Source organism: Jaculus jaculus, chromosome 6 (genome assembly GCF_020740685.1).
Source record: "Jaculus jaculus isolate mJacJac1 chromosome 6, mJacJac1.mat.Y.cur, whole genome shotgun sequence".
NCBI lineage: Eukaryota > Metazoa > Chordata > Mammalia > Rodentia > Dipodidae > Jaculus > Jaculus jaculus.
This window is the reverse complement of record NC_059107.1, coordinates 106,333,443-106,356,961: the sequence shown is the minus strand read 5'-3', so window position 1 is coordinate 106,356,961 and position 23,519 is coordinate 106,333,443. Positions and strand designations below refer to the sequence as shown.

At 47.0% G+C, this 23,519-nt stretch overlaps 1 protein-coding gene across 1 annotated transcript in view; it reads left to right on the top strand.

Moving 5' to 3' along the window:
- The window catches only part of Ppm1h (protein phosphatase, Mg2+/Mn2+ dependent 1H), a 281,291-nt gene extending 258,576 nt beyond the window's left edge, over positions 1-22,715 (top strand). Inside the window, exon 10 of the mRNA XM_004650050.2 lies at positions 22,042-22,715. Within this exon, the coding sequence (XP_004650107.1) occupies positions 22,042-22,189 (148 nt within the window). The 3' untranslated portion in view covers positions 22,190-22,715. The remainder of the gene's footprint in view (positions 1-22,041) is intronic.
- Positions 22,716-23,519: the final 804 nt, after the last annotated feature.

Sequence of the window (23,519 nt, the reverse complement as noted above, 5' to 3'; positions counted from 1 at the left end):
TACTGGAATTCAAGATTCTTTTGCTTGCACTTGAATATGTTTTCCTCTTTGAAGTTTTTAGTTTTCATCTGTCCGTGTTACGAGCCTGCTTGTCAGCCCTGTGCCCATGTCCACGTCTCTGCTGTGCTGCTTATAACGCTTTGTGAAGCCAGGAGCTAGTTATGAGCAAGAAGGCCCTCGGCACTTGTTGAAATCTCCCTGGGCTGTGGCTTTGCTTACCAACCCATTTCTCCCCATGGCAACCAATGTGCCCACCACAGAGTTGGCAGTGTGTGTGCTCAGTCGGAGCAAGCTCCTGGGGTCCATGCCAAGCACTCCCTCTGGACGCAGTTTGCGGGGATCTCTCAGGAATAATTAAGTACATACATTCCAGTTTGCTTTTTGGAGAGATAGCAAACCAAAGTCTGAGAAAGAATCCCCTGTCAGATAGGTGGGTGAATGGGTAGAAGGAAAGCTTCAAGAAGAGTATACACCCCATTCTTGGGAAGAGTGGGATTGTCAGGCTAAGGATCAGAAATGTTCCAGATGATTGGGGGCTCTTAAGACAGAACATAGGAGTCAAGGTTTTCTTCTTTGTGAATTACCTCCCATTTGGATGTATTCCTATGGGAAACATGCTGAAGGACTTGTTTTGGGAGCCAGTGCTAGACACTGGGCAAGAGTCTATGAAGTAAAACAGACTCCTCTCTGCCCTTTGGGAGTTTGAAATCCAGAAAGGTTACAGAGCCACCAGAAATTGCCACATGAGACGGTTAAGAAGAGGAGCTTAGCCTGGAGCATGGGCTATCTAAAACCCTGAAGAATTAAATCAGCGTGAGCCAGACAGTGTTGGGAGGTGTAGAATTGAGAAGGGAGACCATCGCACAGGCAAGGAACCCAGCTGTCAGTATGGCTGCCTGACCTTGTGTGGGTGGAGTGTCATCCTCAGACAGCGTGAGGGGTCAGTTGAGACCACATCGTGTCGGACTTCGGAATTTACAAGATGAATGAATGTGAACATTCTTTGTAAAAAAGGAAGTCTGTGGTAACGATGTGGAATTTGTGTAATTCCTTCATTATGAGCCATGATCAGGAAGTGTTCTGTACAATCTGATGGGGAAAACCAGCTTGAGGGTCGGCTCCACCCTGTGTGTGCCTTAGTAATTTAAGCCACATTGGGAAATCAGAGAAACTTGAGCTGTTTCAAACTCTGTAATTATGTAAAATAACATTCTCTGTCATGTGTGTGGCATTGCTGCACATATCTGCGTGTCATTTAGCAGGAGGGCCCAGTGCTCACACCCCAGTTTAGGAGGTCTCCCTGGGAGGCCCATGGACACCCGTGTGCTTAATCCTGAGTCCAGCCCTCTCTGTGGCACAAAGTGGTAATAGGAGTGAAAATTGCCCTAACAAGTGTTCACCCAAGTTGTCATTCTGAGAAGAAAGGCCCAGCATAACATGCCACAGGCTCCAACCCCTCTTCCTTGGCCAAGAGGTTCATTTATCTGCCACTAGGGCCCAGGACACCAGTTTGCCTGTGGAATCACAGGAGCAGCCAGTGGAGAGTGGCTGCCCCGAGCCTGGGGAGACTGAGCCAATGTGGTCAGACTGTTGTTTGATAGCAAATGAGAAGGAAAGGTGTACTCCCAGGGTGGGAGCTGGGGAACCAGTAAGGGGAGAAAACAGAAAAGGAAGAACGAGATGTTTGGGGATGAGATTCTGTGTGGGCCTGTTTTACTTTGAATTGTACCATGTCTTCCCAGTGTTGTCTAGAAAGGAAGCAGACAGACAGAGGCAGGGCACATGTTGACTATTGACAGACAGGAGTTGTTGTGGGTTTTTTGACTGTTGGGTGTTTGTTTTTTTGTTTTTGTCATGTATAGGTCTTTTCTCTTCCCTGATTGCAGCCATTCTCACTGAACTGCCAATATCACTGTCCCCTGGTGACAACTTCCTTGACAAGAAATTTCACATAATCCCCCCCCCCCCCCCCCCCCCCGCTCCATCCCCCAGCCTCCCCCCTTCCATTCCTGAGAGGGAAGAGGTATGCTCACTTCTGACCTTCACACCTTCCTCCCAGGCAGGGAAAAGGGTACAAATAAGCTCTGTGATCTCTTGACCCCAGCTTTTGCTTGTTTTGAACTGTCTGGACAAAGGAACCAGACAATTGAAAGGCGGCTTTGTAGATGAGCCAGAATATGAGTGCAGGAGGTTTTTGTCTTCCTCCTCTTCCTTTGTGTTGGAGTTTGCCCGGGAGTGTTGCAGAGCTGGCAGTGGTTTGCCTTTTCTGTGGGGTCACAAAATGAACCATTTGTGGGAGACACATCATGCTACCACTTGAGAGTAGGGTTGTTGGAGGTCACTGAGCTCAGGCTGCACAGAGTGCCAATTCCCTGTGATTCCACACAACTGCCTTACAAGCCCTAGAGATCCTGCACGATCTGGAGAAGGTCTTACAGAAAGCCCTGGAAGGGGTTTCCAAGGTAAACCATGAGTTCACTCTTCCCTCTATAAGGCTGGAGGCTTTGGTGGTGGGTCTCCTGGGGAATGTGTCCAAGATGAAGGCAAGTATGTAAACATTCCATGGAGATGCTCACTTCATCAGAAAGCAATCGATTACTAATATTACCAAAGAGAAGGGAGAGACAAAGCCATGAGAAACCGGAACCAAACCTGACAAGGTAGCCTGAACTCACATTCCAAATACGCAGGCAAAACGTTGTCCCCATGTTTGATTTCCATAAGCTCGTCTGCAGAAACCCATCTTTATCTTGGCCCTGACTACTCTCTGTTCCCCTGCAATGACACTCAGTGGCACATGATAAACACCCCTTCTACCACAGAGCTATGTCCCCAATAACATCAAGTGTCTTTTAATAGAGTCTTGAGTCTGTATGTACTTTGTACCACAAACCCCTCCCTGTAATGCAGAAGCCGTCCTGAAGGGCTTACTTGTAAAGGTGGTCTACTCCCATCTTTCTTAGTTGGCCATGGGCCTTTCAATGGAAGGGGTTAATCAGTGCAAGAGTAACGGCAAAACGCCCATTAAACTCACAGGCAGGCCCTCATGCAAGTACTAAATGTTGGTTTCTATTACCCTGATAAGATGAAATTTATCTTGGCAAAAGACAGAGGCTCTTTTTTTGGAAATCTTTGTGTGAGTTGGTTGAGCTAATTTCATAACAGCACCATATGGTTTCCAAAAACTATGCCTCAAATGCAAAAAGAAAGGGCTCCCCCCCCCCACCCCCTACCCCCCCCCCCCCCCCGCGCCACCATATCACTCGCAGGCTTTAGAACAAACTCGTGAGTGTTTGATCTCATATCTGAAGACCAGATAGAGATCTGCATTTTTGTCTCTGGTGTGCTATTGAGCGTATTCAGATCCACAGGAATCTAGAAGCCAGCCTGTGAGCTGCACACGTCTTTCTAGCCCTGCTGTGGTTTGTGTGGCTGGCAGAGGGAAGCTGTGTGGCCACATCAGGGCATTTCAAAGAGCTTGCCGGAGAGGCCTGAGAAAGGACTGAGGTATGATGCCTCCTTGTATTGAAATGTTGCTGTATGGGATGTGAACTCGAATAAACATTTACTACCTAAGAAGCCAGGGAGCCACTGCCAGGGCGCAGAGCGGTAGACAAAGCCGACAATGGAAGGGAGGTGGACAGGGGATTCTCACCCTTCCCACAGGGGTGAGGAGCTCTCTCCAGCCTGTGGCTTGGTCTAATATCTTGGGGGTATGCCTGAGTGTGGTCCCTTGTGCTCTAGGCTGGCATCAGAAGCCGGAGAATAGGTTCACAGGCTTCAGAACTTGGCACTGAAATACAGCCTCGCTCCCATGGGCGAGACCAAGATGTGTGTGTCCTCCCAGGACGAGTTTCTAAGTACAACAAAAGCCCTCTCCAAGCCAGCCCCACTCTCCACTCTTCCAGTCACCACAGATCCCTGCCAAGGTCGAAGAGCTTTTCCACCTCTTAAATCTCAGAGGCCTGATCAGAATGCAAAGGGGAGCTCTCGACCCTTTCTCATCACATTGTATTGCTGAGGAGATATTGGCAGATGGAGGCCGCCTTTTATATGCAAATATTTGGAACCCATTAATTCTCCAGATCCTGCCACCCACCTTCCCTCTTAGAAGACCCTTTCTATACTATCCAAATGGCAAGTGGAAGTTCCCACCCAACTGGAGCTATTAACGATCCTAAGGCATGGTTAGCCTGAGGCCTGAAATTGACTTATTTTTGACGGTCCAGCTCTGAAACCAAGGAGGTCTCGTGGGAAACAGCCTCTGTGAGATGGATGACTTAAGGCAACAACAACAACAACAAAAACTTGTGGGGCGGATAAAGTCATTTGAAGTCTGATGAGGAAAATGACAGTTAGCGCTTGATCTCTGTGCTGGTCACTGTTTTGAAAGCTTTGTGGAACAATCTTCTGCTCGAGGTGCATTCTGTTACTCTGGACGGACCGACGGGCGAGAGGAGGCTGGGGGCTGTGCGGCCAGGGCGAAGGCTCGTCAGGCCTCACCCACGCCATGAGCCCGCCGCCAGCAGCAGTGACGAGTGAGGACTCCAAACAGGAGAGACAGCTGAGGGTTTACTGGCCTCCTTCTGCCCCAACTTGCAAGTCCGTGGTTATGAAAAGAGCTTTGAGCCTTCCCATAGCCCCTCAGCCCTCTGCGTTTTTTGTTTTGTTTCGTGTTCTGTGTTCCGTGTTGTCCCGACATCGCTGTCCTTTCTCTGCTCCACCCCAGGCTTGGGCGCAGCCACATGAACGTTGCCAAGTCCAGTCCTTCGCTGGCAGCCGTCTCCTCCAGCAGCGCTTTGCTGATCAATACTGAAAGCTTCAGCCAGGGAAGAAAAATGTTCTCAAAATTCAGAACTTGTCTCCTGGGAAGGCTCTTCCTTTAGAGAGAGTGGGCATTCACACTTCCACAGTTCTCTAATGCAGCCTGACAGGTCCTTGTGAGGAAGGCATGGGGTAATGGCCCCGTGGCTGCCGCACATCCAGCTTCCAGCCGGCTCAGCCCGCCTCCCATTCCCTGGTGGTGTGTGCCCAGCAACCCACTTCCCCTCCCATCTTAGCCGCACCTGGGCTCCGTGGTTTTAGGCTTGTGTCTCATGCTCTGACCACACCCCTCAGTCTGTGGTACATGTATGCCCTTGCCCAGCCTCGGCACCCAAGTTCATAGTACCCTCCCGCTTCCCAGCTATATGAAGCATTTTCATTGTCAGTCAAAGAAACTCCTGTGAGCTTAGAAAGCAAGATGAGAGTAAAAAGTAGCAGTTATTTCCCTAGAAAGGAAGTTCCTTCTTGTACCAGTCTTGCTAAGAAGCAGCCTTGGCACTTGTTTCATACCTGGGACAAGTTGAATTTTAAACATCGGGGATAAGGAGCTGCAAAGTGTCCACTAGCTGGGCCCACTCTGGTGCCTGGAGCAAAACACTTTCTCCCAGGAGCAGGGTTCAGTTTGGGAGGAAGGTTTCCTGCAAGCGGCCCCACCTTACCTGAGCGCAGTGCTGTCTTTCCTTGCCGTGCCAGAGCTCCCATCACAGGAGGACACGTCAGGCGGGTGGTCAGGAAGCCCGAGTGCAGAGCTCACTTGGGTAATGCAGTGGTCACTCAGCCCTCTGCAGTTCCCAGCAAAGAGCTCTCCGACGCGGGGGAATGTCACGAAGAGAAGGCATGTGGCAGAAGCTCTGCTCCTAGGAACAGCATCAGGCCAAGACAACCTCTGGCTTCTCCCTAAGCTTCTCTTTCAGCTCGTTCTGCCCTGCGGCACATGGGTTCATACGTGAGGGTGGCTACTTGTCAAATCTGAGGTTCTGTGTGGAGGAGGAAGTGACTGGCTAGGCCGAGCACACGGGAAGTGTGAAGTTAAATCTCAGGCCACAGCGGCATAGGGATCCTCAGCCAAACAACAGAAACATGTCAAGTAATAGAAAAACCCATAGTTCATCCTGCTCAAGTAAGGAAAGTTGAAGAGAAAGAGAGCGGACTCTAACTGCATCAGGAGGAAAGTGGTTAGTGCAAACACAATAAATGGTGAGGGACAGAGCCCTCTGTCCAGACTAGAGCCTCTCTGCACCTCACTAGAGCTGAAGGGACGCTTATAAACATGCAGATCAAAGAAGCAGGTGTGGGTGGGAGTCTAAGGGCTTTGAAGGTATTTTCCAAGAAGTGATTCGGGGAGTATGGTCTCTGAGGTTCTAACACCCCAGAAGCTTCAGTGTGGTTAGGGGTTGTTTGTGGGTCAGGATGTGGATTGACTGTTTCTCTGTGATTTATGGGTGGCCTAAGTCAATGTAAGTTCATGGGTCATAAATTCAAGGAGACCCTGTTTTTCTTTTGGGACTGAAGAAGAATTCTTCATATTTAAACTCTAAAGGGATATAAGAAACTGGACCAAAAGTAAAAGGGGCAAAGTTCACAGGGGTGACTTCCTGCTGAGAGGGGTCATAGCCTTCTGGGGAGAAAGATAGGTGAGGTCAAATGAGGAGTGGGAGCCAGAATCTTCAAGGGGTTGGAATTGGCCGGCCATGAAGAATTCTGTCACTCTTTGTGATAGGAAAGCATGAATTCTTTCCTGGAGAAAATCAGAGAGACATCTGAAGGAACAGGGACTGAAGGAAATAATAAACAATGACAGGTCCTAAAAAAGGAAGCCAGCCATGGGCTCCAGGAGAACCAGCTGTCCTTCCATTGGGATTATTTATTAAAATCATATTTGGAGCCAGGCACGGTGACGTACACCTTTAATATCATCACTCAGGAGGCAGAGGTAGGAGGATCGCTGTGAGTTCGAGGCCACCTGAGACCACATAGTGAATTCCAGGTCATCCTAGGCCAGAGTGAGATCCTACCTTTAAAAAAAAAAAAAAAATTGGTATTTCTATTTTCTAAAAGTTGTCTAACATTCTCTTGGACTATGGCTGGTTGGTTGGCATAGAAACAACATTTCTCATTGAGAAATGTCATGAGATCAGGTCCCCTCCTGTTCTGTAAAACCATTTCAGTTAGGGAGTCAAGTTAGCTTTGGAGGGTGACCGCTCTGCTGGATCAGGGAGAGGTCCTTCCTAACATGGTATTGAGTTGATTATGTTGGATTTGTTAGAGACCTATAGCTGTTTGTGGCCCTGACAATAGCCATTCCTAGTAGGGTTGGAAGAAAAATGGGATCTCTTTTGTTTCTGAGCATAGGTGTCAGATATTGCTTGCTTCATGATCCAGGAGAATGTCTAGATCTGGGTCTAGGAAAATCATATCATAATGGCCCCCTGGATAACAGGTATGGATCCTATCAGGACAGGAGAAATATGTGCCCTCTAGGGCCACAGAACTAATGAATATGTGGGTGCAATTGGGATGAGGGTTTGAGGTGATGAACTGTGTGGTTCACCAATGACTGGAATGGGGGTCCATCTAGACAAACATCCCATTTTGTATAGATGTGGTTAGGGAATGTGAGGCTAGATAGTCCACCCTCAGACAGATCCAGCAGTCACTTCCTAATTCTGGGTCAGCCTGTTTGAGGAGTTCATGGCTAGTGTTAGCTAAAGCTATCATCTTTATTAATAGCGGGGGCAGGATGTTGATAAACATTAGGGCCAGGCTGTGTAGGAAGGAGCCCAGTGGTCTAGAGAGTTTGTCTTGCTTACAGGTAAAGAAATATTAACTGCTTTGGGCTGGAGATATGGCTTAGCAGTTAAGCGCTTGCCTGTGAAGCCTAAGGACCCCGGTTCGAGGCTCGGTTCCCCAGGTCCCACGTTAGCCAGATGCACAAGGGGGCGCACGCGTCTGGAGTTCGTTTGCAGAGGCTGGAAGCCCTGGCGCGCCCATTCTCTCTCTCTCCCTCTATCTGTCTTTCTCTCTATGTCTGTCGCTCTCAAATAAATAAATAAAAAATGAACAAAAAAAAAATTTAAAAAAAAATAGAAAGGCAAAATTATGACAGTACCCAGGTACGAGTGTCACAGTAAATCCACACCCACTGGGCGCTGTCAAGGCATTCCAACAGTTTTAACAAAAAAAAAAAAAAAGAAAAGAAAAGAAAAAAAGAAAAAGAAATATTAACTGCTTTGATGGTAAGCCTGAAGGTTTTTGAGACATAGTCAGGACCATAGCAACCTGCGCAGTTGAAGAATCATCCCACCCCAAGGTTGTTAGTTCCCCAGTTGGGGAAACTGACAGTGATTTCCCAAACCAATCTCCCCAGTGGGCCTCCTGGTTCCAGGACTCTTCTTAATTTTTGAACTCCTTGCCCTGATGGGGGACCCCTTTCCAGTATCTCTGAGAAGCGGCAAAAATCAATAAGACTCCAGTATTTGAGAAATGAGGGAGGGACCCCCACAGTCACTGGTAGAGCAGGCGACATGGCCGTATGCAGTTATGTATTCAACTATGTCTTTCCCAGTAGTCTGGTCATACTTGAGACCATTTGCATAACCACTGTAGCAGTGGGAGGGCGGGCAGGGGACCCAGAGCCTTCACAGCAAGTGTCAAAGTGGGAGAAGCTGCACCATTGGAAGGACAGAGTGCATGGCCCATGTGTGGGGCAGTCAGATACATTCAGAGAGAGATGAGAATCCGAGACTAGTTTATGCTGGTTAAAGGAAGAGGGGCTGGGGGAGAGGACTGTCTGACGAGGATTGGCAGGAGGAGAAACAAGATGGGCAGAAGAAGGGGTGACATTTTATAACCAATAAACCTGACACGTAAGTCCAGATAAAAAGCCTAAGAAGTAGTTTTTCAAAGCAGGCCCAATCAGAAGGAGTTGTGGAGATTAATCCAAGAGTAAGAAGAATGAAGAATATGAGGGAAAGAATGAGAGATAAGGAATGGGGCAGAGCATTCCCCTTGAAGGAGAAAGTGAAGGAAAACAGTGAAGAATTGTGGAGAATTCAATCTGGTGGGGCTGAAAGGACATAAAGGTCCCTTGTAACCAAAGGATCTCAATGGTGTTTAACAGCTGGCCAAGGTTGCGGACAGGTCATAGTGTTAACCATGGGTCCCTCTGCAGATCCTCTGGGAAGAGAGGAAATTGATGGAGGTCCAGTGACATCCAAAGAATCTGGAAGAGGTGACATTAGATTAATGGTATTGTCTGTTGCCTCTTCAGGAATGGGTGGGACATGTGAAATCTTAAGTTTAGTGAGTCTCAATGCAGTAGAAGAAAGAATAGAAGGTGCCTTTTAGAGGTGAGAAAAATGAAACCAAAGGAGTGAGGTTTTGAAGTTTGGCAGCAGTGGGAGTGAGAAGAATGACTTTATGGGGGCCTTGCCATTTAGGTGGTAAGGAGGGATGGGTGCCAGAGGACATATAGACTAGGCCTCCCACATTAAGAGCAGGTAGCGGGGTATTTGGGACAGTGCAGGGAGGCTGGTATCGGTTGTTTTCCATAGCTCTGTCCTGGGGAAAGAAAGGAGATCCTGGGCAAGGGTGGGGGTAGGCTGAACTCAGTGGGGATGAGTCCCAGGGGAATGATAGGTCTGCTGTACATCAGTTCAAACGGACTGATGTTTGTTGGCTTTTGAGGAAGAGAGCGGAGGGGGAGGAGGGGAGCTATGGGTGGGAGTTTTACCCAATTTAGCGTTAGTTCTACGGTTAGTTTACATAAGATTTTTTTTTTTTTTTGAGAGTTCAGTTAGTTCTTTCCACTTTCCCTAAGGATTGGGGATGGTAAGGAATATGAAATTTCCAGGGGATATGGAGGGTGGAGACTATGCATTGGGTGATAGACAAGATAAATTCAGGGCCATTGTCTGATTATAAGCAGGAAGGTAGGCCAAACCTGGGGACTAGTTTGGTTAGGAGGAGACAGGCTACAGTGAAAACCCTTTTGTTTCTGGTGGGAAAGGCTTCTGTCCAACCTAAAAAAAAAAATATCTATAAGGACCATAAGGTGTTTAAAGCATCTTACAGGAGGAGGCATGTGAGTGAAATCAATCTGCCAGTCCAAGGCAGGAGTGGTGCCCCTCATTTGGTGGGTTGGAAACCAGGGAGGTCGAATACTGGAGTTGGGCTGGTTTTTTGGCAGGTGGTGCAGGAAGAGGTTAAGTTCTGTAAGAACAGTTTGTCATCAGGTGAGAGGTTATAAGAGTTCTTGAGGAAGGAAAGTAGGGTACGGGTGGAAGGATGAAATACAGACTGAAGCAGGAAAGGATACCTTGGGAGGATGGTGAGTCGGGGGAGTAAAAGGCTTGTTGGCCAGGAGGAACAAATCGGCATCTTCATGTTCCTTAGGTGGCATAGAGAGAGCATTGTGTAGGGAGCACTGGGAGCACAGGAGGCTGGGTCACATGCTTTGGTGTCAGCTAAGTTGTTAAATGTATTTTGTGTCCCTTTGATGATCTTTACATGTAGTGGAGGATGGCAGCTCGAGTGGGGAGTAGTGCTGCATCCAAAAGTTCCTGAACAGAGAAGAATTAATGATGGGAGAGCCCTTTTGGGTGAGGAAACCTCTTTCTCTCCAAACCAGGATTAGATGATATGCATGTATTTGAGTCAGTGTAGATGCTGACGTGGTGGGTGGCAGCCTGGATTAGGGCCCTGCTCAGAGCTCTGAGCTCAGCCCGGTGGGAGGTGGTATGGGGTGGTATTATACAGGAGTTACGTGGGTGAGCAGTGTCCCTGGAGGGCAGCATACCCAGTGGTGAAGGGTTCTTGTTCGAGGGCCCTGCCATCAATGAACCAGTCAGGGGCATCAGGCAAGGGGGTGTCTTCAATGAGTGAGAATGGACTTCTGAGCATGCGTGTGAGAAATTATTATAAGGGAGGGGTGAAGGGCTGGGCTGGGAACATCATGGAGGACTTAGCAGGCAGGAGGGTAGTAGGGTTTAAAGGAGGGACTGTGCAAAGGTAAAGCTGGGATCACGAAGCCTGGCATGGTGGCGCACGCCTTTAATCCCAGCACTCAGGAGGCAGAAGTAGGAAGATCTCTGTGAGTTCAAGACCACCCTGAGACTATATAGTGAATTCCAGGTCAGCCTGGGCTAGAGTGAGACCCTACCTCAAAAAAATAAATAAATAAAAGCATGGAGGGTTTGGATTTGTGATGGTGGGAGAGAGAAAAGTCTGATGACTGAGCAGGCCCTTAAGTGAGTGTGTGTGAGGATGTGTAGAGGGAGAACTTGTTGGCCTTGGGGAAAAGGAGGGCTACAGGTGTGAAGGTTTGGAGGCACGTGGGCCAACATTGAGTTACCATGTCGAATTGTTTTAAGAAGTATGCAAGGAGATGATACATGTCGTTATTAATGTGCAGAAAGAGGGAAAAAGGTTTGTTAATGTCTAGCAGGAAGAGGGTGGAGGTGGGAGACAGGGGTCATTTAAGGAGATTGATGGGGTTGTAGGGAAGGCGGGGTTAGGAGAGGCTCATGTGGGTTTCCTTTGGTGGCCTCATGTAGGGGACGAGCAGTAAGGGAGAAGTTTGGAGTCCAGATACAGAAGAAACTGGAGGCCAAGTAGGGCAAGCAACTCGTTTGGTGTGAGGTGGAGGGTAGTGCGGGAGGTCTTGAGTTCTGGAAGGTGGTGTAGCTTTGCCCCCCTTGGAGAACGAGAAGCTGGTGTAAAGAACAGAGGTATTACAGACTTGGGCTTTGTCTTGAGAGGCTCAGTGGCCCTGTACAGCTACAGAATTAAGCAGGGTGGTTGTGTGTTTATGTTAACTTCAGCAGTGGGGCTGCAGAGGAGGAGATTGCCTACATACTGGAGGAGGAAGCTGGGTTTAAGGTCCAGGGAGGTCAGGTCCTTTTGTAGGGCTTGTGAAACCTGAAACCTTGGGGTAGAACCATCCATGTGAGCTGCTGGGCTTGGAGGGTGTTGGGGGTCCTTCCATGTGAAGGCAAAAAGTGGCCTGGGTTGAGGGTGTCGTGGGATGGTGAAGAAGGCGTCTTCTAGATCAAAGACAGAAAAGAGTTGGGGTAGAAGGTATGGAGGAGAGTAGTGTGTAAGGTTTAACTACACCTGGGAAAGTGGGAATAATAGCTTGACTAATTTCCAAAGGTCCTGACCTAGGCAGTAAGTGCCATTAGGCTTTTTGATTCTTAGGATGAGGTGAGGAGGTGGGGGTGAGGAGTGTGGCATAAAGGATGCATTGGATAGTAGGTTTTAAACCATGGCAGGTGGCTGGAGACAGAGGGAATGGGTCTTGGGTTACAGAGGAAAAGGAGTCTTTGAGAAAGGGGGAGTGGTGGGAGGCTATAGCAGGATTAGAGGTGCCCCATGTTAGGGGGTGTATAGTAGGCAGAAGGGAGAAGGCGGAGATGGGTTGGAGATGGAGACTTTCAGAGTCCAGGTATAATAAGAAAACAGAGGTGGCCTTTGAAGGGGTATATAGAGATGCTTTGAGTTTGGAGAGAAGATCCCTTCCTAAATGGAGAGTAGGCCACTGGGGCATTGTAATAAAATAATGTGTGAGAGGGAGATCACCAAACTGGAGCAGTAGGGTACAGGACAGGTTGTAGGGTGTTCCAGAGGCTCCTGTGATGATGTTGGTGGGTAAAGTAGGCCTTGCCAGGCGGTAAGTAGAGAATAAGAGGCCCCAGTATCCAACAGAAGAGAAGCTTTTTTGCCCTGAGTTCCCTTCAGCCAGACTCTAGTCTGGCTTGGGGCCAGGAACTCAGGCCACCCTATTGGACCAAGATACGTGAGGAGACCTGGTGACTGCTGGCAGGCAAGCCGCCAGAGCGGTTTGTCAGGCAGTCCATCTTCCCGTGTCCCCACTGCCCACAGCTGGGGCAGGCCTTGGAGTGGAGAGTCAAGGATTAGAACACTCTTTTGCCCAATGGCTTGACTAGTTACACCTGAAACACAGACCAGGGGGCTGACCCCACTTTCGGGAGATGGATGGTGAGGGCAAGGATTTGGGCTGGGGCCGTTGGAGGTTGTAACCAAAAGCTGAAAATAAGCCTTGTGTTCTTGTTGATGTTCCATCCTTTGTCGGTAATTTTCTCTGGTTTTTGTTTTTTGGTTTTTTGTTTTTTTGTTGTTGTTGTTGTTCTTGCTTGCTTCTTCTTTTCTACCATTAAAAACTTTGAAGGCAAGGCAAGCTCTAAGATCTTCCCTTGCAGGGTCATGTGGCCCTTTCCTAGTCTCTGTAGTTTTTATCTAATACCTGAGGCTAAATGACCTTGGAGATGAACATGGAAGAGAGAGTGCCTTCCCTGGAATTAACACCCATATTTGTATATTGTGTAATGGCCTCAGATAGACGCTTAAGAAAAGGGGCTGGGTTTTCATCAGGAACTTGAGTTATTTCCTTGAGCCTGTTGAAATTAACTCTGCCGTGCCCTTGTTGGCACACACCCTTAGCTAAACAAGTGACCAAAAGCTGGAGGCACCTAAGGTCATTTGAGTCTGTTTGGTAGTTCCAGTTAGGGTTTGTATCAGGGACTGCTATTCATCCTGAGGTGGGATTGGGAATCTTGTTCATTAAGCCTGTTGGCATGAGCCCAGGCAGCTTTACAAATACATTCCCAATTGTCAGGAGTGAGAATGGAGTTAAGGACGTGATAGATAGAACTCCAAGTTATAGAATCAATTTAGTCAATCGTGTTAGGGGTTTTCTGAAAAAGAACCTACTTGTGGTTCAGTGGGGTCCATTTCATTTAATGTTAATGGAACATGAACCTCAGTTGGCCCATCCTTCCCTGCTATCTTGTGCAAGGGAACATTCCAGTCTGGGATGTGAAGTTTTTACTGGGTAGGGTATGAGGAGGGGATAGAAGAAGGGCTCAGAGAGGCGTGTGAAGGAGAGGGAGGCAGAGGTGAGGGTAGAGCCTTGAAGTGGGGTGAGTGGGCCAGGCCAAGGCAGAGGATTTAGGAGAGCATAAGGGGGCCGTTGAGGAGGGATGGGGAGAGCTGGGGAGGAAAAGAGAGTTGGCAGGTGCTGAAGGTGTGGATGGGGAGGAAGGAGAGCCAGGATGGGAGTGGTGAGTGTTGTCTGGGGGCCAATGGCCGGATCAAAGGAGGAGGTTTGGATGGTTTAGGGCGTTTGTCTTAGAGGCACCTACCTGACAAAGCAAGATTTAGGAAGCTGGGCAGGGGGAGCCAAGGGAAGTACTGGGGCGATGGCAAAGAAACCTTGGAGGTTTGGCACCTCAGACCACTCCTGTTCCATCAGAGATATTTGTCGAGATCAGTGAGTACCCTGAAATTGAAATGCCAGACCTGGCCAGTGACTTCCATTGTCTAGGCCTTACAGAGGCCAGATCGGAGTAGACAGCCAAATTAGTTTTAAGGGCTGAAGCTCTATTGATCCTTTTTGAAGTTAGCCCTGAGGCAAGCCAGAGGCATGTCCTTTGGAACTGACAATTTGATACCCACTTTGGGCTAAAGTTGAGCTGAGAAGTGACCCGTCCTGCCACCAGAGACATCTCCGAGGCTCAGGGTGGGCAGGGGAAAGGAGAGAGAGGAGGGGGCATCCCCACACTGGTAATTTTCGGGGTGCCTGTTAACTGTCAAAGAGGCTAGGCTCCCGGAGCCTCCTTTGAGATCGCACAGGCAGAGTAGGTCATGGGAGACTTTCGGAGGCTCCGAGGCTCGGGGTGGGGCGCCTCCACCACGAACCACATGAATGTTACCTTGTCCTGCAGCCCAGAGGTTTGCAGTCCCACCTTTCCCCTAGAGCCCCAGAGTCGGGGGAGGAGGGAGGTGGAGGGAGTCGGAATGCGAAAACGAAGCAAGAGCCAGAGCTCCGGCTGGACTCACACGAAAGCACCAGCGTGACCCCCCCACCCCACCTCGGCCTGTAGGGACGAAGGGGCCCTGCACCTCTCATGTGAGCAGGGGTCATAAAGGTCACAAATGTCAGCTTGTTAACCCTTCCGTAGGTGAGGCGAGTGTCCTGTTCACTCCCGAAGGAGTGAACCACAGCTGCAAGGAGGGGGCATCAGCCCCCAAAACCCCCAAGGGTAGGGTATCCTACCAATAAACGTAAGGCAAGTTGAAGAGAAAGGCAGCGGACTCGAACGGTGACAGAAGGAAACCATTTATTGCATACACGATAAAAGGTGAGGGGCAGAGACCTCTGTACCAGCTAGAGGCTCTCTGCGGCTCACCAGAGCTGAAGTGAAGCTTGGAAGTGTGCCCACCAAAGGAGCAGGTGTGGCTGGGAGTCTGGTGGCTGTTCAGGGTATGTTCTGAGAAGTAATTTGGGGAGTATGGTTTCCGAGGGTATAGCACCCCAGAAGTTTCAGTGTGGGTAGAGGTTGTTTGTGGGTCAGAATATGGATTGATTGTTTCTCTGTGATTTATGGATGGCTTAAGTCAATGTTTGTTCGTGGGTCATGAATTCAAGGAAACCCTGTTTTTCTTTTCAGGCAGGAGGAGAGTCCTTAAGTACTCCCCTCCTCCCACAAAGAATGGTTTATAACATCTGTACATAACTCAGGGCCCATAGCAAACAACTGACCTGCAATGAAGCCTCTATCTTACCATCAAAACTGTCCAGAGAGACTGCAGAGATTGCTTATGGTTAAAAACTTGCTTGCAAGGTGTAATGGATTCCCCAGTACCCACTCAAAGCCATATGCACAAAGTGGTGTATGTATCTGAAGTTGGTTTGCCATGGCTAGAGGCCCTGGAGCACCCATTCTGTGTGTGTGTGTCTGTCTCTCCTCTCTCTCTCTCTCTCTCTCTGCTTGCAAGTAAATAAATAAAATTAAAAAAAAAAAAAAAAAAAAACAAGCCAGGTGTGGTGGCACACGCCTTTAATTCCAGCACTGGGCAGGCAGAGGTAGGAGGAGCTCCATGAGTTCGAGGTCACCCTGAGATTACATAGTGAATTCCAGGTCAGCCTGGGCTAGAGTGAGACCCTACCTCAAAAAAAAAAAAAAATACAGAGAAAGAACAGTGAATCTGATAGGGCCTTCCCTCCAACCCCATAGAAAACCTGGGTGTAGTAGAACAAGGTGAGTTGAGAAGATAAATAGAATCAGGAGGTGGATTTGAACAAGAACCAAAGAGAAATTCAAGATGGAGAATCATTGTCACTGAAATAAAGTGACTCATGAAATGGAGTCAGTGGTTAACTATTATTAATGAAGTTAAAGAGATCACGTGGAAGGAGGCATAAGATGACATCTGGAAGGTAGAATGGTGACAACAGCTTAACAAGAGTTTATGGAGAATCTATAAAAGGCAGATGAGAATTAGGAATCAGAAAGTCCATGCCTAAAAACAATTTTGTTTAAACAATTAAATGTTTTCTAACCAATTTCTAACCATGACAAATAAAATGCAAACCTCATGGTTACATCTGTGTGGAATGTTATACCATCAATAAAAAACCAACAAGTATTTGAAAGGCTACTATTAAGAACAGACATATACTTACAAAGATAAAGGAATGATAAAAGACAGACTGCATTCTCAAGAGTAGAAATCAGAAGTGGAATCATGTCTCCAAACTGCTGAGGGAAAATAACAGTCATCTCCAAAGACTAGATGAGCTTATTCCTGGTGGGCCATTGTTAAAATAATTATTTGAAATGTAATTTTAGAGAAGGGAATTAAATCCAGAAGGAAGGAAGGAACAGACTGAGAAGAACAAAGAAGCTAGTGAGGTTAGAGGGTTGTTTCTATGTCTAAATAATATATGGTAATAATACTTAATGGAGGCTTAAAAATAAGGTGAAATTTAAATATTAGGCCGTTACATGGAAGATGAAAGAAGACATGCTAAGGTCCTCTTAATTTTTAGGAAGAGGACAGGAATATTAATTATAATGCTAGAAGACTGGCAATAAAATGTTTTTGAATTAATTGTGGGAAGGTGAACTTTACAAAAACTAAATAGCTTTCATGTATGTACATGTGTGTCTGGAGAATGGTAAAAATAAGACCAGATATATAGCTTTTGGAATATATCACTCTTTTGTTTCCTTTTTATTTTTAGTTTTTATTTATTTGGGGGGGGGGAGAAATAGGCAGGTAGGGAGAGAGAGAGAATAGGAACGCCAGGGCCTCTGGCCACTTAAAACAAACTCCAGATGCATGTGCCCCCTTGTGCATCTGACTTATGTGAGTCCTGGGGGGATTGAATCTGGGTCCTTGGGCTTTGCAGGCAAATGCCTTGACTGCTAAGCCATCTCTCTAGCCCAAATATCTCACTTTTAATGAGGGTAAGACTAGGTTTTGTTTTAGCCATGTGCCACTAAACAAGTACACTTAAAATAATGTGAGGGTTAGAAGTGCTGCTCTGCCTCGTGTTTTATAACTGAATATTATCAGGGTCAGAAAGTGGCATTAAAAAGGACCATGACTTCTTTTTTTGGTAAATGTTTCGAAGTAGGGTGTCTGTCTACCCCAGGCTAACCTGCAGTTCACTATGTAGTCTCAGGCTGCCCTCAAAGTTACAATGATCTTCCTACCTCTGCCTCCCAAGTACTGGATTAAAGGCATGAACCACCATGCCTGGCAAGGACTATGATTTCTTGCTTCAGCAGCTGGGATGCCCATAGATAAATATGATTGATAGGCAAGAAAAACTATTACTGCATTTTTCCTAAGCCCTAATTGGAGCCTGCAGAACAAATGGAGGCTTGTCTGAGAAAATTGGTCTTTTATGTTGTAGAAGTTGAGACACAGGAGAACTGAGACCGAGTGGATGGCCAAAACAGAAAGGAAAGTTCAAAAAGATTTGAATGCTATAGGAGCAGTCAGCAGTATTTGTTGGGCAGTATGAGTGTTGAAGAGCTGTCATGGAATAAAGCTTTAAGAGGACACACTAGGAGAATATTGACCTTTGGGTAAGAGAAAATGTGAATAAACTAAAAATGCAAGAGTAGCCATCTCTCTCAAAAAAAAAAAATCAGAAATTTGGCTAGGCAGATGGCTCAGTAGGTAAAGTGCTTGCCACATAAGCAGACAACCTGAGTTCAAATCCCCAGTACCCACATAAAAGCCAGATGTGGTGGCACAAGCCTGTGATCCCAGCAATGGGAAGGCAGAGACAGAAGGATCCTGAAGCTCACTAGCTAGCCCCATGTTTAGTGAGAGTCCCTGTCATCATCATCATCATCATCATCATCATCATAAGGTAGAGGGCTGGAGAGACAGCTCAGTGGGAAGCATGAGTGCCTGAGTTCAGATCCCCAAAGCACACATAAAGCTGGGCACTGTGGCACTGGCACATGGAATCCTGGCACACCTGAGAGGGAAGCAGAGAAAAGAGAATCACCCCGAAGAATCATTCAGGCCAACTAGTCTGGTGCATTTGCAGTGAAAAACAATGAGAAACCCTGTCTCAGACAATGTGGAAGGCAAGAATCAACACCCAAGGTTATCCTTTCATCTTCACAGGCATGCTGTAGCACACACACACACACACACACACACACACACACACACACACCAAAAAAATAAAAGAAAGTGGAGAGCAGCTGAGGGGGACATGACACTTACATCGACCTCTGCCTCCCCACCTCCACACCTCCCCACACCACACATGCCTGTGACACATGCAAAAACCTTTAAAAGCTTGCAGGACTTTCAGGAAATGAGTCTCATAGGTAGCCATCATCTGTAGGTGGCCTAATGCTTATTGTTTTAAGTGCTAAAGCTACTTCTGGATGACAAATACCAAAAATCTGGGCATAGTGGCAGTGCCTCAGAGGTCTCTTGCCTTTTGCTCCTTTGTGACTTGAGTGGAGCCAGAGACAGCACCGTGCAACCTTGTCTTGATCCTTCCACCATTTCTCCATGACGGTAGAACATGATGAGGCCTGTTTGTCTCCTGATGAAGCAGGGTCCTTGGATCTGGTTTTCCTGCCTTTGTTACATTGGTCTTTTCTTATCAGCTGTGTTTTCTCTCAGCTCGCCATGTCCACATCTAATCTGCTTGCAGCCTGGTTTAAGGCGTGTTCATCTCAGGTGGATGAATCAACTCACTACTCAGCCAACTTTCTGAATCACTGTCCATCACAGGATGATAAACATCAGCCTGGCGTTGCTGGGGGCTGTGGCTGCATGGTGCTATTTCCCACATGCAGGGTAATCCAGCAGTAACCTTGGAGAAGGACCTGAGGGCTTCTTGTGAGTGGAGTGTGTGGGCTGCAGTAGCCTCCTCGGCATCATCCTCTATTTCCTCGTCTCAGGAGGAGACACCACAGGGAAGACTAACTAGCTGCACATTCCCAAAAAATAATAGAAATTTCTGCATCAAAGCCAGTACTTCTCTCAATAATTAGGAAAGGGTCTCTCTTATGCACCCACCACCCATCCTCCAAGAGGAAGGCACTCATTTTGTGTTAAGTACAGCACGGTGTAGTGCATACCTCACTCTGTTGCTACCTAGGTTACACAAGTAGATTTGATTCTCAAAGACTTTATAACTTGGAATCTTCCCAGTCCTGAAATCACTTGCTATAGCCATTGTTCTTAAAGGCAAGCCTCTTTTAACACAAGTGTCTGTGAATGCATAAGAGGTTTCCAGAAAAACATGGAGAGGATCTGAATCCCCTAAGTAAAGATGAGATACTCCAAGTGGGAAAAGATCACGAGCACAGTCAGGGTGACTCTCCAGTGACCTTCCAAGAGGCCTTTTATAGGTAACATTATTTTTTCATGGTGATTTATCAGAATTAGCTCTTAGCTTTTTAGGCTCAGGGCATGATTTAATTCAGATATTAAAAAAGAAGATTCATTGTCAGTGCTGGGCTCACCTGAATGAAGCTCACAAGACTCATCTTTAAGCCTTCCAGTTCACATGTACACAAAGAACTATGGTTCTGGCTGAAAGCACCGACTAGCATATTCCTTCCCAGTAGGCAAGCCTACACAGGGAGACAGATCTTAATCAGAAAGCTGTTTGGTGAACATGAAATCAGGGAAAAAAAATGAATCACATTTACTGGCACAGGCTAAGAAAGTAATCCATCCCACACCAAATATAGGCCTGCCAGAGTTCTTTTAAGTTTCTCAGTTCAGACTCTATGTGTTGATCAGTATGTAAATTGACACCTGCCAGTGTTTTGTCTCGTTTGTTCTTATCTCAGAGGTAATTGAAGTCCATATCACCCAAATCACCTCTTATGTTATACTTTCTATAGATGTTAATCACACTGTTAATATCATTCTTTTGCCTTGTTTACAATTTAAATCTAAATGAGGAATGTTACCAAATTCAGGAAAGATACTTTATGGTTCTTACACAATCTATAGAAAAGCAATATTAGAACTGAAGAGATGGCTTAGTGGTTAAGTGCTTGCCTGTGAAGCCTAAGGACTCCAGTTCGAGGCTCCATTCCCCAGGACCCACGTTAGTTGGATGCACAGGGGGCGCACGCGTCTGGAGTTTGTTTGCAGTGGCTGGAGCCCTGGTGTGCCCATTCTGTCTCTCTGTCTGCCACTTTCTCTCTCTGTCTATTGCTCTCAAATAAATAAATAAAAATAAAAACAAAAATTAAAAATAAAGAAAAGCAATATTAAAAAGTATAAATAGAACAGCTCACTCACATGAAAACATATTATTCACAGACATGTGCCTTCACATTCTTACTAAGGCCACATGGAATAGAAAATTTCTCTTTAAAACACCCTAGTTGTTTGAAACTTTTTTTGTGTGTTGTATGTGTGCTGGTGGTGGTGATGGGAGTGGTATGTGTGTAGTATACACGTGCATGTGCAGGTACATGTGCTTGTGTGCACTTTCAAAGGCGAGAGAAGATCACTGGGTGTCCTTCCTCTATCACCCATTCACATATTTCCTTGAGACACAGTCTCTCTGAATATGGAGCTACAGTTTTTGTGAGCCCCAGCCATTCATTCTCTGACCTCTGCTCCCGGCAGGACTGGGGTTGTGGATGTGCAAGGCCACACCCAGCTGTTTGCACGGGCCCGAGGAGTGGAGCGCATGCTTGCACAGCAAGTGCGCGTACCGGCCTGCCTCGCTAGCCCTTAAACTTACCTGCAGTGGAGATCTGCCCAACCCTGAATGGCAAACTACTACTCTTTGACACAAAAAAACTAAAACCTAAATACATCAGTGACAGAACTTATTCTTCCTATGTACTTTTTTGTATGTGTGTTTGTATGTAGTGTGCATGTTCATATGTCTTTGGACACATGTGTGTGCACACACGCATTTGTATGTGTTGCATGTGGAGGCTAGAAGTTAACATTGGGTGTCTTCCTCGGTTGCTCCTTACCTTATTATTTATTTATTTATTTGTTGTTGAGATAGGGTCTTTCACTGAACCCAAAGCTCAAGGATTCAGGTAGACTAGCTAGCCAGCAAATCCTAGGAAACATCCTGCCCTTGCCTCCCCTGCATTGAGTTTATTTCAGCATTAGAAAAGTGCATCACCACACCTGGGTTTTATGGGTTTTACCTGGGTTTTGGGGGATCAGAACTCAGGCTTCCACAGACCTATACTTACTTAGCCATACACTGTTTACCACAGAAAACGCTGAGTTTGTGTGGTTCTTTGTTAAGATATACTAATACCAAAGTGGGATTTTCCCAAATGCAGTAAAGAACATTGAGAGAGGACTGCACCATAGAATAATGTAGGTGATTATTTAAGGTAGCCCCTTGCCCCATCACCCACCTAAAAAATATATCAGGCTTCCCACATTTGGGGAAGATCTGATCTCAACTTTTTGTTTGTTTGTTTAGTTTTGTTTTGTTTTTTGAGATAGGGTCTCACTCTAGCCCAGGCTGACCTGGAATTCACTATGTAGTCTCAAGGTAGCCTTGAACTTATGGTAACCCACCTACCTCTGCCTCCCGAGTGCTAGGATTAAAGGCATGCACCACAATACCCAGCTCACAACATTTTTTTTTTAACTTTAATGTATTTAAAGCCAAGTGTGGTGGCACATGCTTTTAATCCCAGCACTTGGGAGGCAGAGATAGGATGATAGCCTTGTTCAAGGCCACCCTGAGACTTCATAGTGAATTCCAGGTCAGCCTGGGCTAAAGCGAGACCCTACCTCAAAATAAACCAACAAACAAATAAATAAATAAATAATGACTGAACTGGTGCCTCCTCCTCACTAGCCTCGCCTGAGCCTGCATTCTGCCCGTGTGGTTCTAACTGTGTTTTCCCGCCTCTTCCCGCACAGGTACACGCTGGCAGCACAGGACTTGGTGATGCGTGCGCGGGGCGTCCTGAAGGACAGAGGCTGGCGGATATCGAATGACCGGCTGGGTTCTGGAGATGACATTTCTGTATATGTCATTCCTTTAATACATGGAAACAAACTGTCATGAAAGTGACGCCAGGGGATTGGGAAGACCATGGGGAAGAAAACTGGGATGCCTCTAGGCAGGACAGAACTGGAAAATGTCCGAGCTGGTTTCCATGGGATGCATTTTCTTCCCAGCACAAGTGAGGAGCTTGCTGCCAAAAAGAGCCTTTGGCTTTGCTTCAAGGTGACCCTTAGGTTCCCATGTCTTCTTAGTAGCAGGTCTGGACACTGAACAAGAGCTAAACACAAAGCCTGTTATATTCCTGTTGGTTTCTTTATAGGCCTCCTAGGTGGCATTGCCTCTTTGGGCCCAAACATCATATTTATTTTCTCTAGAGTAGCTGGGACAGCCATTTTTGGGTGTAACTGGCTGAAGGCTCCTCAGCTAGGCAAGCTGACAGCTTCTCTCCAGGTTAAGTGCTGCACTGGAAAGTTGAGGACCATGCCTCAGAGAGTGTAAGCGCCAAATTCATTTCAGGGATCCTGCCTCTCCCTCCCTCCCTCCCTCCCTCCCTCCCTCCCTCCCTCCCTCCCTCTCTCCCTCTCTCCCTCCCTCCCTCCCTCCCTCTCCTTACTTCTCTCTGGTTCATTCTCTCTCTCTCTCTCTCTCTCTCTCTCTCTCTCTCTCTCTCTCTCTTTCTCTCTCTCTCTCTTTCTGTCTTTTGTGTTAATAATGGGGTGAGGCAGGGAATTTTTTTCTTTTTGACATTCCTTGAGTCTCTCGTGTTTCCCTTCCCTGGCACAAGACTGGGACTTTCCACTTCCTTGCTAAGCAATTTCCATACCAGAGTCCAACCCAGAGCTGGGTAGTCACCAGGTCCTGTGCCCTGTATCACCCATGCAGCTGTTTGAATCAGTGTCCTGCATGACTGGTGTGTCTCTGTTGTGTAATATTTGTTTCCAAGTTTTGTTCCTCGCCAAATTAGTGTCTTTTCTCCAACAGATGGGCATTTCTTTGGACCAACAGTTCCTCTGTTACCTTCAACATCCCCATGTGTGGCTCGAGGTTTCCCTATGAGAGTAAATTTTCATCACTGGAATGGTAGCTCTGTCCCACCTGCTGTGTCCTAGGAACACCTAGGAAATGGTGTTTAATGGAGCCATTTTGGATGCTCTTGTATCACTGACGTCACCATACCTCCTGTGAGGACAGTTTAGGATTCAAGTGTCTTGGTCTGACACTGTCCTCAGCCATCTACTGAGGTCTGAGTCTCTGAGTCTCTCAGGCAGTAGCCCCGTGCTGTCTTACATTTCCATGCAAGGTCCATTCAGGATGACACTTGAAGTGATTCTGAGTTGGGGTGACTCATGCTGCTCTCCCTGTTCCTAAAGAACTGAGGCCCCTTTGCCCA